This window comes from Eptatretus burgeri, chromosome 1 (assembly GCF_056783735.1).
Source record: "Eptatretus burgeri isolate ZD-2024b chromosome 1, Ebu_testis_v1, whole genome shotgun sequence".
Lineage (NCBI taxonomy): Eukaryota > Metazoa > Chordata > Myxini > Myxiniformes > Myxinidae > Eptatretus > Eptatretus burgeri.
In genome coordinates, this window is record NC_140961.1 from 82,862,754 (window position 1) to 82,877,521 (window position 14,768).

At 39.3% G+C, this 14,768-nt stretch overlaps 1 protein-coding gene across 1 annotated transcript in view; it reads left to right on the plus strand.

Annotated features, from left to right (window-relative positions):
- Positions 1-11,590, plus strand: part of LOC147034857 (extracellular calcium-sensing receptor-like) — a 78,600-nt gene extending 67,010 nt beyond the window's left edge. Inside the window, exons 8-9 of the mRNA XM_085890363.1 lie at positions 10,355-10,741; positions 10,867-11,590. Coding sequence (XP_085746489.1) covers positions 10,355-10,741; positions 10,867-11,342 — 863 coding nt within the window. The 3' untranslated portion in view covers positions 11,343-11,590. The remainder of the gene's footprint in view (positions 1-10,354; positions 10,742-10,866) is intronic.
- The last annotated feature ends 3,178 nt before the right edge of the window (positions 11,591-14,768 follow it).

Consider the following 14,768-nt stretch of genomic DNA (forward strand, 5'->3'; position numbering starts at 1 on the left):
TTTTGCTCCACCATCAGATTTTTGTTACTGCATGAAATGAAACAAGCTTTGACAAATGTAGTAATGATATTATTGTCTTCCTTAAGAGGCCCCTCAAAATTCGTTTTGATGATTACGGTAGTTAAACAGTTCATGTTCTCCATTTGCAAAATGGGAGGAATTATTGCACAAAAAAGAAACAAAAATCTTTCCCATTTTTTAGAGGAACACTAAGATGACTTCGTAAAACGTTTTGTAGAGTATGTTATTATTAATCACTATACGCCATAGTAAATTGCTCATGTTATTGAGCTGTCAATAAGCTATCAATCATAGACATATAATAAACTCACTTGAGTATTCATATCTCTATTTCAATGTGTAATATCAAGATGTACCTTCATGATGACCTAATAAAACCGGTCTCGATGTCCGTCCGTCCGTATATCTGTTCACAATCAAACCGATCATGATGCATCTTAAGGCTTTCCGAGAGCTTTGCAGAGATTACCTCCACTCCTGCACGGTGCTGTTTTTATTATTCCTACTGCACTTCATTAGAACATCGATCGTGGATGGATGCGCAGATCCCAGGAGAATAACTATAGCTAAACAGAACAATTCATATTCTCGATGGATAAAAATGTTATTTAATTGATATTATAATAAATTGTTTATTTAAAATATTTTCAAATTTTGTGAGTTTTTAGTTTGTTGTGAAATATTAGGTCCTCGGGTCTCTGCATAGTGGCATGCAGGCTTAAGTCGTACTTCTGTTTACTACCGTAGAAAATCAGAGAACCATCCGATCAACATGCTGTTAACAGTTTTAGAATCAGCTAAAATCTACGAGATATGAATATGTAGAGGAAACTGATCCGGCCAGCGAAAATCTACAAGATATGAATATGTACACCAAACTGATCCGGTCTTTTGGATCACTTTAAAGTAGGGTGCCCTGTAATTTAAATGCGCTCCATGGATCCTCGGGAACTCACGAATGGTACACGTGTAGTCACTAAACTACGTGGTAATGTCATCGAAGTGGAGCTACTGCAGGACAGTCGAAGGGGAAAACCTCATTGATAACACTGGTCAACAACAAATTTGTTGTCTGCATTTTTTAAGCTGATTTAGGACGAATCTGATGCGCTGAATCCAAAACTCACATTAGTTTTGTTCAATCAGGTCAAGTTTTTGAGATATGGCCACATGTCGTTTTTTACATTTTTGTTCACATGTACGCATGTGTGGAGCATTTTAGAAGAAGTTGGTGGGGGTAAAATGTCATGTCAAATAATTGTTTTGATTGGAAATAATTATTTTAATGACAAGAAGTATTCAGGTACGATAGTTCTGGGTGATTATGTCGAAAAGGGATCAGTTTGAAGTCATAAAACCTCAAAATCTTCCAAAAATTGGTGAGGCAAAGCATAAAGTTCGTGGATCAAAACTAAAGTTAATGGGGCAGATTTTGTAATAATGTGATACAAAAAAGTTGTATTTCTTGAAATAACGAACTCTGAAGAATGTACAATACCTACATGCGCCAATTTATGACATGCGCTTCTGCTCAAGCTTGGAGTGCCACAGTACGAACCCAAAGATTGGAGACTGTTCATTGACAGCAGCAAGCGATCACTGAAATGTGTTCTGCTACACAACGGCAACCAGTTTGCCTCTGTACCCATCGCTCACTCGACTACACTGAAGGAGAAGTATGAAGCGGTGAAGTACGTGCTGGAGAAAATTGGTTATGATCAGCATAAGTGGTTTATTTGTGTTGACCTGAAGATGGTGAACTTTTGTTGGGACAACAGTCTGGCTTCACCAAGTACCCATGTTTTCTGTGCATGTGGGATAGTAGGGACCGTGCTCAGCATTACACGAAGAAGGACTGGCCTGTGCGGGAGGAATTGGTGCCATGCAAAGAAAGGAACGTCATCAACGACCCTCTGGTGGACAGAGACAGAATACTCTTCCCACCGCTGCACATCAAGCTTGGCTTAATCAAGCAGTTCACCAAGGCTCTGGACAAAGATGGTGACTGCTTCACTTACTTGTGCCAGGCTTTTCCAGGATTGACCATGGAGAAGTTGAAAGCTGGCATCTTTGATGGTTCTCAGATCCGTCAGCTCATCAGAGATCCAGAGTTCAAAAACTCAATGAACGAAGTGGAACTGGAAGCGTGGAAGACATTTGTTTTGGTAGTGAAGAACTTTCTTGGCAACAATAAGGCCAGAAACTACGCAGAACTTGTCAACAACATGCTGACTGCTTTCAGAAACCTGGGCTGCAACATGAGCATCAAGATGCACTACCTATTTTCACATATGAACCGGTTTCCTGAGAACCTGGGTTCAATGAGTGACGAGCAGGGGGAGAGATTCCATCAGGACATGAAGGAGATGGAGACCAGGTATCAGGGTCGCTGGGACGCAGTCATGATGGCTGACTACTGTTGGAATCTGAAGAGAGACCTCCCTGCCGCTGAGCATTCCAGGAGTTCGAAGAAACGGAACTTCAAGCCCTGAAGTTTGAACAGTGGTGACGCAACATGCAATTTACTTGTACTTACCTTTATCAATGCCCACCATTCAGATGACAGTAATCGATGTTTCTATCATGTAATCAATAAATGTTGTTGGCAAAACATTTTTTTTCTTAAAAACATGTTTAGGATGATATGTGTTGACAAAAATCAGCTGATAATGCCACAAAAATGTAATTGATTTTGTCACAAGATCTGATTTTTTCAAATCAACTTAGCACAAAAACCTGACCTGATGGAGAGAAACGGATGCCATTTCCTGATTCAGCAGTGCCAGAATACCCTAATTCACTTGTAGAAATCTAGACAACATTCAGAAAGTAAAAAATTGTTGACCAGTGTAATCAATGGATAAAAATGATATAATATATTGTTTAAAATACATTCATGCTATCTGTCTTTTACCATATGTTGCTCGTGATGCCCGTCCAAGACCATCTTTACTAGTATGTATGTATGTATATATATATATATATATATATATATATATATATATATATATATATATATATATATATATATATATATATATACTTTATTAGTATGTAAAGTATATACTTTACTAGGCCACCTTTCCTAGTATGTATATATATATATATATATATATATATATATATATATATATATATATATATATATATATATATATATATATATATATATATATATATATATATATATATATATATATATATACATATACATATATATATATATATATACATATACATATATATATATATATATACATATATATATATATATATATATATACATATACATATACATATACATATACATATACATATACATATACATATATATATATATATATATATATATATATATATATATATATATATATATATATATATATATATATATATATATATAAAGCCTGGTGTTGGCGCAGTGGTTTGGGCAGCGGCTTGGGATCCAAAAGGTCCTGAGTTCAAACCCCGTTGAGCCACTGAATTAATACACCAGGGGGTTCACTCAGCCTGTCATCCTTCCGAGGTCGGCGAAATGAGTACCAGTACACTGGGCCGGTGTATACCCCGGTTGAAATAGGTGTACCATATCCCTGTGTCGTAAGAGGCGACCAGGGTTGCGTCAGGAAGGGCATCCGGCGTAAAACATGTGCCAAATCACAATGCGGATCATATGGATGATCCGCTGTGGCGACCCCTAACGGGAGCAGCCGAAAGAAGAAGATACATATACATAAATATATATGTATATATGTATATATATGTATATATATATATATATATATATATATGTATATATATGTATATATATATATATATATATATATATATATATATATATATATATATATATATATATATATATATATATATATATATATATATATATATATCTTCTTCCTCTTTCGGCTTGCTCCCGTTAGGGGTCACCACTGCGGATCAACCGTCTCCATTTCGCTCTATCCTCCACCTCTTCCATTGACACTCCAACCACCCGCATGTCCGCCCTCACCGCATCCATGAACCTCTTCTTCGGCCTTCCTCTTTTCCTCCTGCCTGGCGGCTCCATCTTCAACATCCTTCTCCCGATATACTCCATTTCCCTCCTGTGCACATGTCCAAACCATCTCAATCTCGCCTCTCTCACTTTGTCTCCAAACCGTCCTACCTGCGCTGTCCCTCGAATATACTCATTTCTTATCCTATCCATCCTCATCACTCCCAACGAGAATCGCAGCATCTTTAACTCTGCCACCTCCAGCTCCGCTTCCTGTCTTATTGTTAGTGCCACCGCCTCCAAACCATACAACATAGCTGGTCTCATTACCGTCTTATATACTTTCCCCTTCACTCTTGCAGCTACCCTTCTGTCACAAATCACTCCTGCAACTCTTCTTCACCCACTCCATCCTGCCTGCACTCTCTTTTTCACTTCTCTCCCACACTCTCCGTTACTTTGGACAGTTGATCCCAAGTATTTAAACCAATCCACCTTCCCCACCTCAACTCCTTGCAACCGCACCATACCACCACCCTCCCTCTCATTTACGCACATGTACTCTGCCTTACTCCGACTGACTATCATTCCCCTTCTCTCCAGTGCGTACCTCCACCTCTCAAGTCTCGCTTCAGCCTGCTCCCTACTCTCCCTACAGATCATGATGTCATCCGCGAACATCATAGTCCATGGAGACTCCCGTCTGATCTCATACGTCAACCTGTCCTTCACCATTGCAAAGAGGAAAGGGCTCAGAGTCGATCCTTGGTGCAATCCCACTTTAACCCTAAACCGGTCCGTCATTCCGACCACACACCTCACCGCTGTCACACTGTCCTCATACATATCCTGCACGATCCTCACATACTTCTCCACCACTCCCGACTTCCTCATACAATGCCACAGCTCCTCTCTTGGCACCCTATCATAAGCTTTCTCTAAATCCACAAACACACAATGTAACTCCTTCTGGCCTTCCCTATACTTCTCTATATACTTCCCTATACTATACACACATATATACCAAGTCGTATAACACCATATAACATATATATATACATATATATACATATATATATATACATATATATATATACATATATATACATATATATATATATATATATATATATATATATATATATATATATATATATATATATATATATATATATATATATAAATATATATATATATATATATATATATATATATATATATATACATATACCCATATATACCAAGTCGTATAACACCAGGGGGTTGACTCAGCCTGTTATCCTTCCGAGGTTGGCGAAATGAGCACCAGTGTACTGGGCCCAGTATATGCCTCGGTGAGAATAGGTGTACCATCTCCCTGTGTGTCGTAAGAGGCGACCAGGGTTGCGTCAGGAAAGGCATCCAGCGTAAAAACCTATGCCAAATCATTATGCGGACAACAAAACGAATTTCCATACCGGATTGGTCGAGGCCCGGGTTACCAACGACCGCCATCGGTACCGGTGGTCAGCAGGGTACCAGTGGAAATTGTGCTACTGCTGGGCGAAGGTGGAGAAGGAGATGGGGAAGGCGAGTCCGGAGGCAGTGGGAGAGGGGGAAGAGTAGAAGTTTGGAGGTTAGAGTTGGAACTCTGAATGTTGGGACGATGACTGGCAAAGGGCGAGAGTTGGCTGATGTGATGGAGAGAAGAAAGGTGGACATACTGTGTGTACAAGAGACCAAGAGGATGGGGAGTAAGGCTTGGAGCATTGGAGGTGGTTTCAAACTGTTCTACCATGGTGTGGATGGGAGGAGAAATGGTGTCGGGGTAATCCTGAAGGAAGATTATGTCAAGAGGGAATTGGAGGTGAGGAGAGTGTCTGACCGAGTGATGAGTGTGAAGTTGGAAATTGAAGGGGTGATGATGAATGTCATCAGTGCATATGACCCACATATGGGGTGTGAGATGGAGTATAAAGAAGATTTCTGGAGTGAGTTAGATGAAGTGGTGGAGAGTGTATCCAAGGATGAAAGAGTGGTGATTGGAGCAGATTTCAATGGGCATGTTGGCGAAGGGAATAAAGAGGATGAGGAGGTGATGGGTAGGTACGGTCTCAACAAGAGAAATGTGGAATGGCAAATGGTGGTAGAGTTTGCAAAAAGAATGGAAATGGCAGTGGTAAATACATATTTCAAGAAGAAGGAGGAACACAGGGTGACATACAAGAGTGGAGGAAAGTGCACACAGGTGGATTACATCTTAAGCAGGAGATGCAACCTGAAATCGATTCGTGACTGTAAGGTGCTGGCAGGGGAGAGTGTTGCTCGACAGCATCGATAGGTGGTCTGTGGGATTATTTTGCAGGTGAAGTTGAGGAAGAGAGTGAGGGCTGAACCAAGGACCAGATGGTGGAAGCTGAAGGAGGAAGACTGTTGCGTGGAATTTAGGGAGGAGGCAAGACAGGTGTTGGATGGTGGTAAAGATGGGTGGGATGATTGGGCAACGACAGCAGAAGTTGTGAGGGAGGTAGCTCGTAAGGTACTGGGTGTGACATCTGCACAGAGGAAGGAAGATAAGGAGACTTGGTGGTGGAACGAGAAAGTACAGGAAAGTATAAGGAAGAAGGGGTTGGAGAAAAGGAAGTGCGATCGTCTAAGAGATGAAGAAAGTAGGCAGGAGTCCAAGGAGTGGCGGGGAAAGGCAAAGAGAGAGGTGGCAAAGGCGAAGGAAAAGGCATATGGCGAGCTGTATGAGAAGTTGGATACAAAGGAAGGGGAAAAGGAGTTATACCGATTGGCAAGACAGAGGGACCGAGCTGGGAAGGATGTGCTGCAGGTTCGGGTTATAAAGGACGCAAATGGGAATGTGCTGAGGAGCGAGGCGATTGTGTTGAGAAGGTGGATGGAGTACTTTGAGGAGCTGATGAATGAAGAAAATGAGAGACAGAAGATTGGAAGAGGTGGAGATAGTGAATCAGGAAGTGGGACGGATCAGTAAGGATGAAGTGAGGACTGCTATGAAGAGGATGAAAAGTGGAAAGGTGGTTGGCCCAGATGGTATACCAGTGGAGGCATGGAAGTGCTAAGGAGAGATGGCAGTGGGGTGGTTAACCAGATTGTTTCATAAAATCTTGGAAAGTGAGAGGATGCCGGAGGAGTGGAGATCAATTGTACTGGTTCCGATTTTCAAGAACAAGGGTGATGTGCAGAGCTGTGGTAATAACAGAAGGATAAAGTTGTTAGCTCACACAGTGAAGTTGTGGGAAAGAGTAGTGGAAGCTAGATTGAGACGAGAGGTGACGATTTGTGAGCAGCAATATGGGTTTATGCCAGAAAAGAGCACCACTGATGCAATGTTTGCTTTGAGAATGTTGATGGAGAAGTATAGAGAAGGCCAGAAGGAGTTGCATTATGTGTTTGTGGATTTAGAGAAAGCTTATGATAGGGTGCCAAGAGAGGAGTTGTGGCATTGTATGAGGAAGTCGGGAGTGGTGGAGAAGTATGTGAGGATCGTGCAGGATATGTATGAGGAAAGTGTGACAGCGGTGAGGTGTGTGGTCAGAATGACGGACCGGTTTAGGGTTAAAGTGGGATTGCACCAAGGATCAACGGCGAGCCCTTTCCTGTTTGCAATGGTGATGGATTGGTTGACGGACGAGATCAGACTGGACTCTCCATGGACTATGATGTTCGCGGATGAAATCATGATCTGTAGAGAGAGTAGGGAGCAGGCTGAGGCGAGCCACGAGAGGTGGAGGTACGCACTGGAGAAAAGGGGTATGATAGTCATTTGGAGTAAGACGGAGTACATGTGCGTAAATGAGAGGGAGGGTGGTGGTATGGTGCGGTTGCAAGGAGTTGAGGTGGGGAAGGTGGATGGGTTTAAATACTTGGGATCAACTGTCCAAAGCAACGGAGAGTGTGGGAGAGAAGTGAAAAAGAGAGTGCAGGCAGGATGGAGTGGGTGGAGAAGAGTTGCAGGAGTGATTTGTGACAGAAGGATAGCTGCAAGAATGAAGGGGAAAGTATATAAGACAGTAGTGAGACCAGCTATGTTGTATGGTTTGGAGGAGGTGGCGCTAACAAAAAGACAAGAATCGGAGCTGGAGCTGGCAGAGTTAAAGATGCTGCGATTCTCGTTGGGAGTGATGAGGATGGACAGGATAAGGAATGAGTATATTAGAGGGACAGCGCAGAGAGAACGATTTGGAGACAAAGTGAGAGAGGCGAGATTGAGATGGTTTGAACATGTGCACAGGAGCGAAGCTGAGTATATCGGGAGAAGGATGCTGAGGATGGAGCCGTCAGGTAGGAGGAGAAGAGGAAGTCCAAAGAGGAGGTTCATGGATGTGGTGAGAGTAGACATGCGGGTGGTTGGAGTGTCAATGGAAGATGTGGAGGATAGAGCGAAATGGAGATGGTTGATCCGTTTTGGCGACCCCAAGTGGGAGAAGTTGAAAGAAGAAGATATATGTATATTTATATTTATGTATATATATATATATATATATATATATATATATATATATATATATATATATATGTATGTATATACGTGGTCCATCTATCAAGTAACAGGACTGACTTCACAGAAATTTTATTCCGAAAAATATTTTGAAATCACAGCTTGTCCCCTTCAAAATAGTTCCCCTCCAGTCTCACACACTTGTCCATCCTCTTCTTCCATGCTTCGATGCACCCCCGGAAGGCTTCTTCTGGAATCCTCCCAAGCTCCATCGTGTTTTTGTATATATATATATATATATATATATATATATATATATATATATATATATATATATATATATATATATATATATATATATATTCACATATATGTGTATAAGCTGACTTAATCTGACTTGAAGGGTGGCTTTCAGCTCATTTGCAGAATATGTATATGTATATGTATATACATATGCATATACTGTGTTCGCTTTAAGCCGAGCTTTATGTCAGATAAAGTCAGCTTATACATATATATATATATATATATATATATATATATATATATATATATATATATATATATATATATATATACATTTATATATGTATTTATATATGTATATAAATATGTATATTTATATATGTATATTTATATATGTATTTATACATATATATGTATATATATATATATATATATATATATATATATATATATATATATATATATATATATATATATATATATATATATATATATATATATATATATATATATATATATATATATATATATATATATATATATATATACATATATATATATATATATATACATATATATATATATATATATATATATATATATATATATATATATATATATATACATACACATGTAAAACTGATGGGGGCAGGAGGCGGGGGGTGGGTGGGCTGGGGAGTATAATAATGTTGAGAAGGCAGAAAGGAAAAATCCATTGGGTGGAAAAAATGAAGCGGAACAAGAAACACGTTAAAACTCAAATGTACTCACTGGCTATTTGTGAAGTTCGCCTTGATCAACACAAAAACGAATTTAACAACACAACACAACAAGGTGCAAATGAACATGGAAAATTGGATGAAAACATTAACAGCAACACAGGGAAGAAAATATTACATAAAAACATGACAGATCTGGTTTGGAAAACAAAACTTTGACTGAAATTGAAGGAGCAGTTGCAGATTCTCCCTACCTGTGGAGCAACCTCTGGCCTCCCTGGTGGGTTTCTGTTGGGCACACACAGTCTACCAATAACCCTCTTCTTGTTAAACTCCCCAAATCCTGGCTGAGTGCTCACCTCAACTCATTTGTTCCTCTTTTCTCTCACCTGTGGAAACATTTTCTCCAGTCTGTTCAATCTCATTATTCCCTCCAAGGCTTCAAGACAGCTGTTCACCGCTACCTCAGGCCATCCACCATCCATACTCATGATGTTCTTCTTCTAGAAATTACCCCATTCCCAAACACTCCTTGATTCCAGATTATTGTGATTTTTTTTGTCCCCCCCTCTCTCTCTCTCTCTCTCCTCCATTTTCGTTTGTGAGTTGTTGGTTTATGTGTTCCTTTTCTGTTTCATCCCCGCATTCCCTTACCTCTTCTTTCTGTGTTTCATTCAGCTTGGGTGCAGCTTGGACATCATGTGTCCTTCTCCTCTCCTTGATCTCACTCTCACTTGGACTCTGCAGTTTGTATTTCCCCCTTTCTATTTTGTTCCCTTCCATTCTTTTCTTACTCTTCAACGAACCTTGCTCATGTACACCAAGAAATACATGATAAGATGTTAAAAAATGAATCGGGAATGGGTAGAAACTATTGCGCCCCCCCCCCCACACACACTGACAAATATTACAATGTTTAACTTTTAGATTCTTCACGATGTCATCGATGCCCAGATGGTTTCTGGTCAAATCATTTTCATGATGGTTGCCTTCAAATGCCTGAAGAGTTCTTGGCAATATCCGATCCTCTTGCAATCGTATTGCTCACTCTGTCATTAATGGGTGTTATTGTGGAAATCCTTGCTGCTGTGGTTATAACAAAACAAAAATCATCAGCTCTGAAAAGAAATGAACTTCTAATAAGTGTTGTCCTATTATTCACGCTCACAGGTTGTTTTGCCACAAGTTGGGCCTTTGTTGGGAAACCAACAGAAGTGTCCTGTCAGTGTCGGGAGGAAATAGTGATTTTCTGCTTAACACTTGCCATGGCGTGTGTTTTAAACAACATTGTACTCCTTCTCACCACAAATGATGGTTTGCTATAACGATGTATTTCATTTTATTGTTTTGCATCATTTTCATTTTATTGTTTTGCATCATTTTTATTTTTATCGTGAGGTGAAAGTTGTTTCCTGTTAACTAATATTCCTTTTCCACAGCAATGCCCCCTTTTCTGAAATCACATCAGTGGTTGAGGCAGCCACTGGCGGTGTTGGGCCTTTGCTCATGTATCCAGATTGCTTTGTGTGTCATTTTGGTAATTCTTGGGAAATCTAAACCTGTGCAGAATCTTCATGCTCGTGCTGGCACTGTCCTTTTGGAATGCCTTAGGAATTCATCCAGATGGCTTGTGCTGCCCCTGTTCTTCTTGGGAGTTCTGGCAGCAGTTTGTTTTTACTTTGCTTATGTTGCTGGTAAAATGCCGACATTGGGTTCTGAACCAAAATTAATCACCTACAACATACTCTTCTGTTTTATTGTGTTTCTTGCCTTTATACCTGCTTATGGGAGCACACAAGGAAAGTTCGCTGTTGCGACTGAAATCTTTGCTGTCAATGCACTTGCATATGGCTTTCTCGGCTGCATTTTCTTCCCTAAATGTTATAACATTGTTTTTACAAAAGATGCAATGTAATTATGTGTGGGTGCTTGTGTGCATGTTTTTGCAATGGATATGCTTATTCATTCTGAAATTTCAGTAGATAAAAGAGTGATAAGTAGGGAGCAACTGATGGCACAACTTGGGGCCAAAGCAGAGGTTACAGAGATGATTGACATTCATGAAGATGCAATTCCAACTGTGACAACTTCTCAAGGGAGCATGTTCTGTTGAGAGATATTGGGCTCTATCTTTGATTATTTATCCACATGTTCAACATTAAATCAAGCATTCTTTGAAGTATCAAATAAATAAATTATACATTATATACACTTATGTTTACTCTTTATTACTTAATTCACATTATGTGTACAGTCACATCAATGATCCAAGCATGTTTTAACTCACTTCAAAAAATTAATATTAAAAAAGGTGACACAATCCACAACTTGACAAACATAAACATAAAGGAAGTAGATGAGGAGATTATCATGGTCATTCCATGCTTGACAATATGCTTGGCTTATCCAACACACTAGTTCTGTACACGACACCTCTCATGCTTAAAAAAAAAAGATTGATGTCCCGGCTCCTCGAAATGGCATTTCCTTCTCTTCGAAGTCCAATTAAAGTGATTCACAGAAATATGAGTAAACTGTTGTTAAACAACTTCCATTGATAAATCTTTTTCAATAACAATATGAGAGTGTCCACTGGAAATATGGCATTGTCCCATTTTTGGGAGTGACAGGAGGCGGGGAGGTGCTTTAACCTCTTTAGTTAATATTGGCTGTTTTGATGCCAGGTAAAACTGGTGGGATAATGATGTGCATTTTCTCATTGAGATATGTGCAAAATCATTTGCCAGTGGTGAAATTTTGTGGAAGCATGAAATCTGATGCATGAGATTGGGCATGGAAGAGTGGTTGGCAGATGTCTTGATACTTGTTTACATTCTTACGACTCTCATTGAATTGACACTATCCTTTTCCCACTGAAAATGCAACCCACTCAGTACCCATCTGTGCATATGAGACACACTCCTCATATTATTCAGGCCACCATCATTGCCATGCATCACGAGAAACGAAGGGCAATGCCTAAAATGGCAATGTTATTGTCAGATCAGGTCAGATCAGATCTGTAACTTTCTGCAGGTACCAATTAATACTGTTCAAACCTATTTCATGGTCGGGTTGTCAGTGACTAAGTCGACTCCACCTCCAGGTTTCCCGGTGGGAGGGTGTCTGGCAATGAACACCCAGTAGGATTAAAAACAAAACCTGTCAAAGGGTGGAGGAGCTCCTTGTGAGCCAACAGCCATTCATATCTGATGCCCAACTACATCTGCAGTCATGTCCTCCAGCAGTTGGGTTTCCTTTTTATAGGAGGTTGGTGGCAGGATTTGCACATTGGCCACCATAAAACACTTCATTCCACAAAACACATAAAAAGTGCAAACAAAACTGAAAATCCACTCCGGGCGAGTATCTCCTGTGCAGCTGCCTTTTGCACGGCAGCTCACCAGATGACTGGAGTGGGGCAAAGCCTTTGGGACCCCCATCCTTTGATGATAGAAGGAAAAGAACACGGTAACGTTCTTGGGTTGAATTGCAGTGGTGTGTCTCAGGGTGGTGCTGAGGTGTCCTCTACAAGACAGCGGTCTCCTCGGATTAACCTGAGGTGGTCTCTTCAGGTGGGTGCCTGGAATGTCCTATCCCTAAGAGATGATGACCAGGTGTCTCTGCTATCATCTGCGCTCCAGCATTTGAACATCAATATTGCAGCACTCTATGAAGTTAGGAGACCAAATTTTCTCAAAGTTGCAATATTCGCCTGCTTATGCTAACTCATATTTCTCCTTTACAAACTGGAACACATTACTTCCTCAAACACCTGCCTTTTGTCACTACTCCCCTGCTGCGGCCTGGAGCTTCGCCTTCCTTTCAGATGATTATTTCTTTAACCAGATTGAGAAGTCAAATAGAGATCCTATAAATTAATTATTGTTTACGTTTTATTTTTGTAAATAAATTCATTTTCTTATAACACTCATTACCATCGTGTATAACTTAACTTGGTTCTTTGTTCAAGTATCTTTGTTGAGCAGAGATGAAAAATGACATAGCTCTCTTAAAGCTATTATCTAAGCACGTCATTTCTGGTCAATAGCAGCCTCCAAAACTTGATAATTTTCCCAGACTTACCGCATTGTTTGTTTTCCTGCTTTTCAACCGCACCCAGTATTTTCCCAAAATACTTTCAGACTGTGTTTCACTTCCTCAAATGCATTTTGCATTTCAAAAAGCCGCGTTTCTCCAAATTGAAACATTTTCACCCAACGGAGATGAAAAAGACAACTTTCTTCATGACCATCGCTCCTATTATGAATAATATGACCCATAACGTTGGTAAGTTTCATCCAAGACTAAACTGCTCATGAAAGCTTTGTATATGATTAATTCCTCAACAAATTAATTCCTTAAAAGTGTGTGTGTGTGTATATGTTTGTATATGTATATGTATGTCTGTATGTCTGTGTAAGTATATGTATGTGTGTGTATGTGTGTAAGTGTGTGTATGTGTATATGTGTGTAAGTATATGCATCTATGTGTGTAAGTATATGCATGTGTGTGTATGTATGTGTGTATGTTTGTGTATATTTAAGTCTGGCTTCCTTCTTGGAACTATGGTGCAGTGATTGGTCTTCATTTTGATCGTATATTATTAATTATTTATTTTGCTTTTTATCACAGTATTTCAAACTCACTCACAGACGAGGTGGATTGTTATGCTAATGATCTCCACAAGGAATGGAAAGCTCTGAGTGAGGTCCTGACATAATTTCAGTTCATTGGTCAAGACTTTCACAATGACCTCGATATATCTATTAATAACCTCCCTCCAAGATGGACATCACAGAATTTACCGACTGTTTCAACGTTCTTTGAAGGTTTATGTGAAAGGTATTATACATAATAAAATGCGATGATATTAAATGAGACTGCCTGTTGTCGAAAACACAGTTTATTCTCTTGAACTCTGTGTTTGCTGCTTTTACAGTGTCAATCACGAAGAAAGCACAGATATGATGCCTCTTGTTACAAACAGTCATCAGAGACTACCACAGGTAATTAATTATTAATATGTCTGAGTGAAACTAATATATGAGAGTTAGGATTTATTTCTTTATTGACAATACGATATACTCCGATATCTCCAGAGGTATTCACACGTGTGTTATATAATGTTAATATATATGTGCGTTTTTCAGGAAAGAAGCACTCACATGATTCAAGACCACTCTCTCTCTCACTCAAACAAACATTATATATTAAAATCTGTTATAGATATTTTAATGTATAATATATGGCATGTTTAAAGCAAAACCATATCTGCTTGGTTTATAACGATTTAATTTAAAATTACAAGAAGATAATAATGGGAAAAGAAAGGGGAAG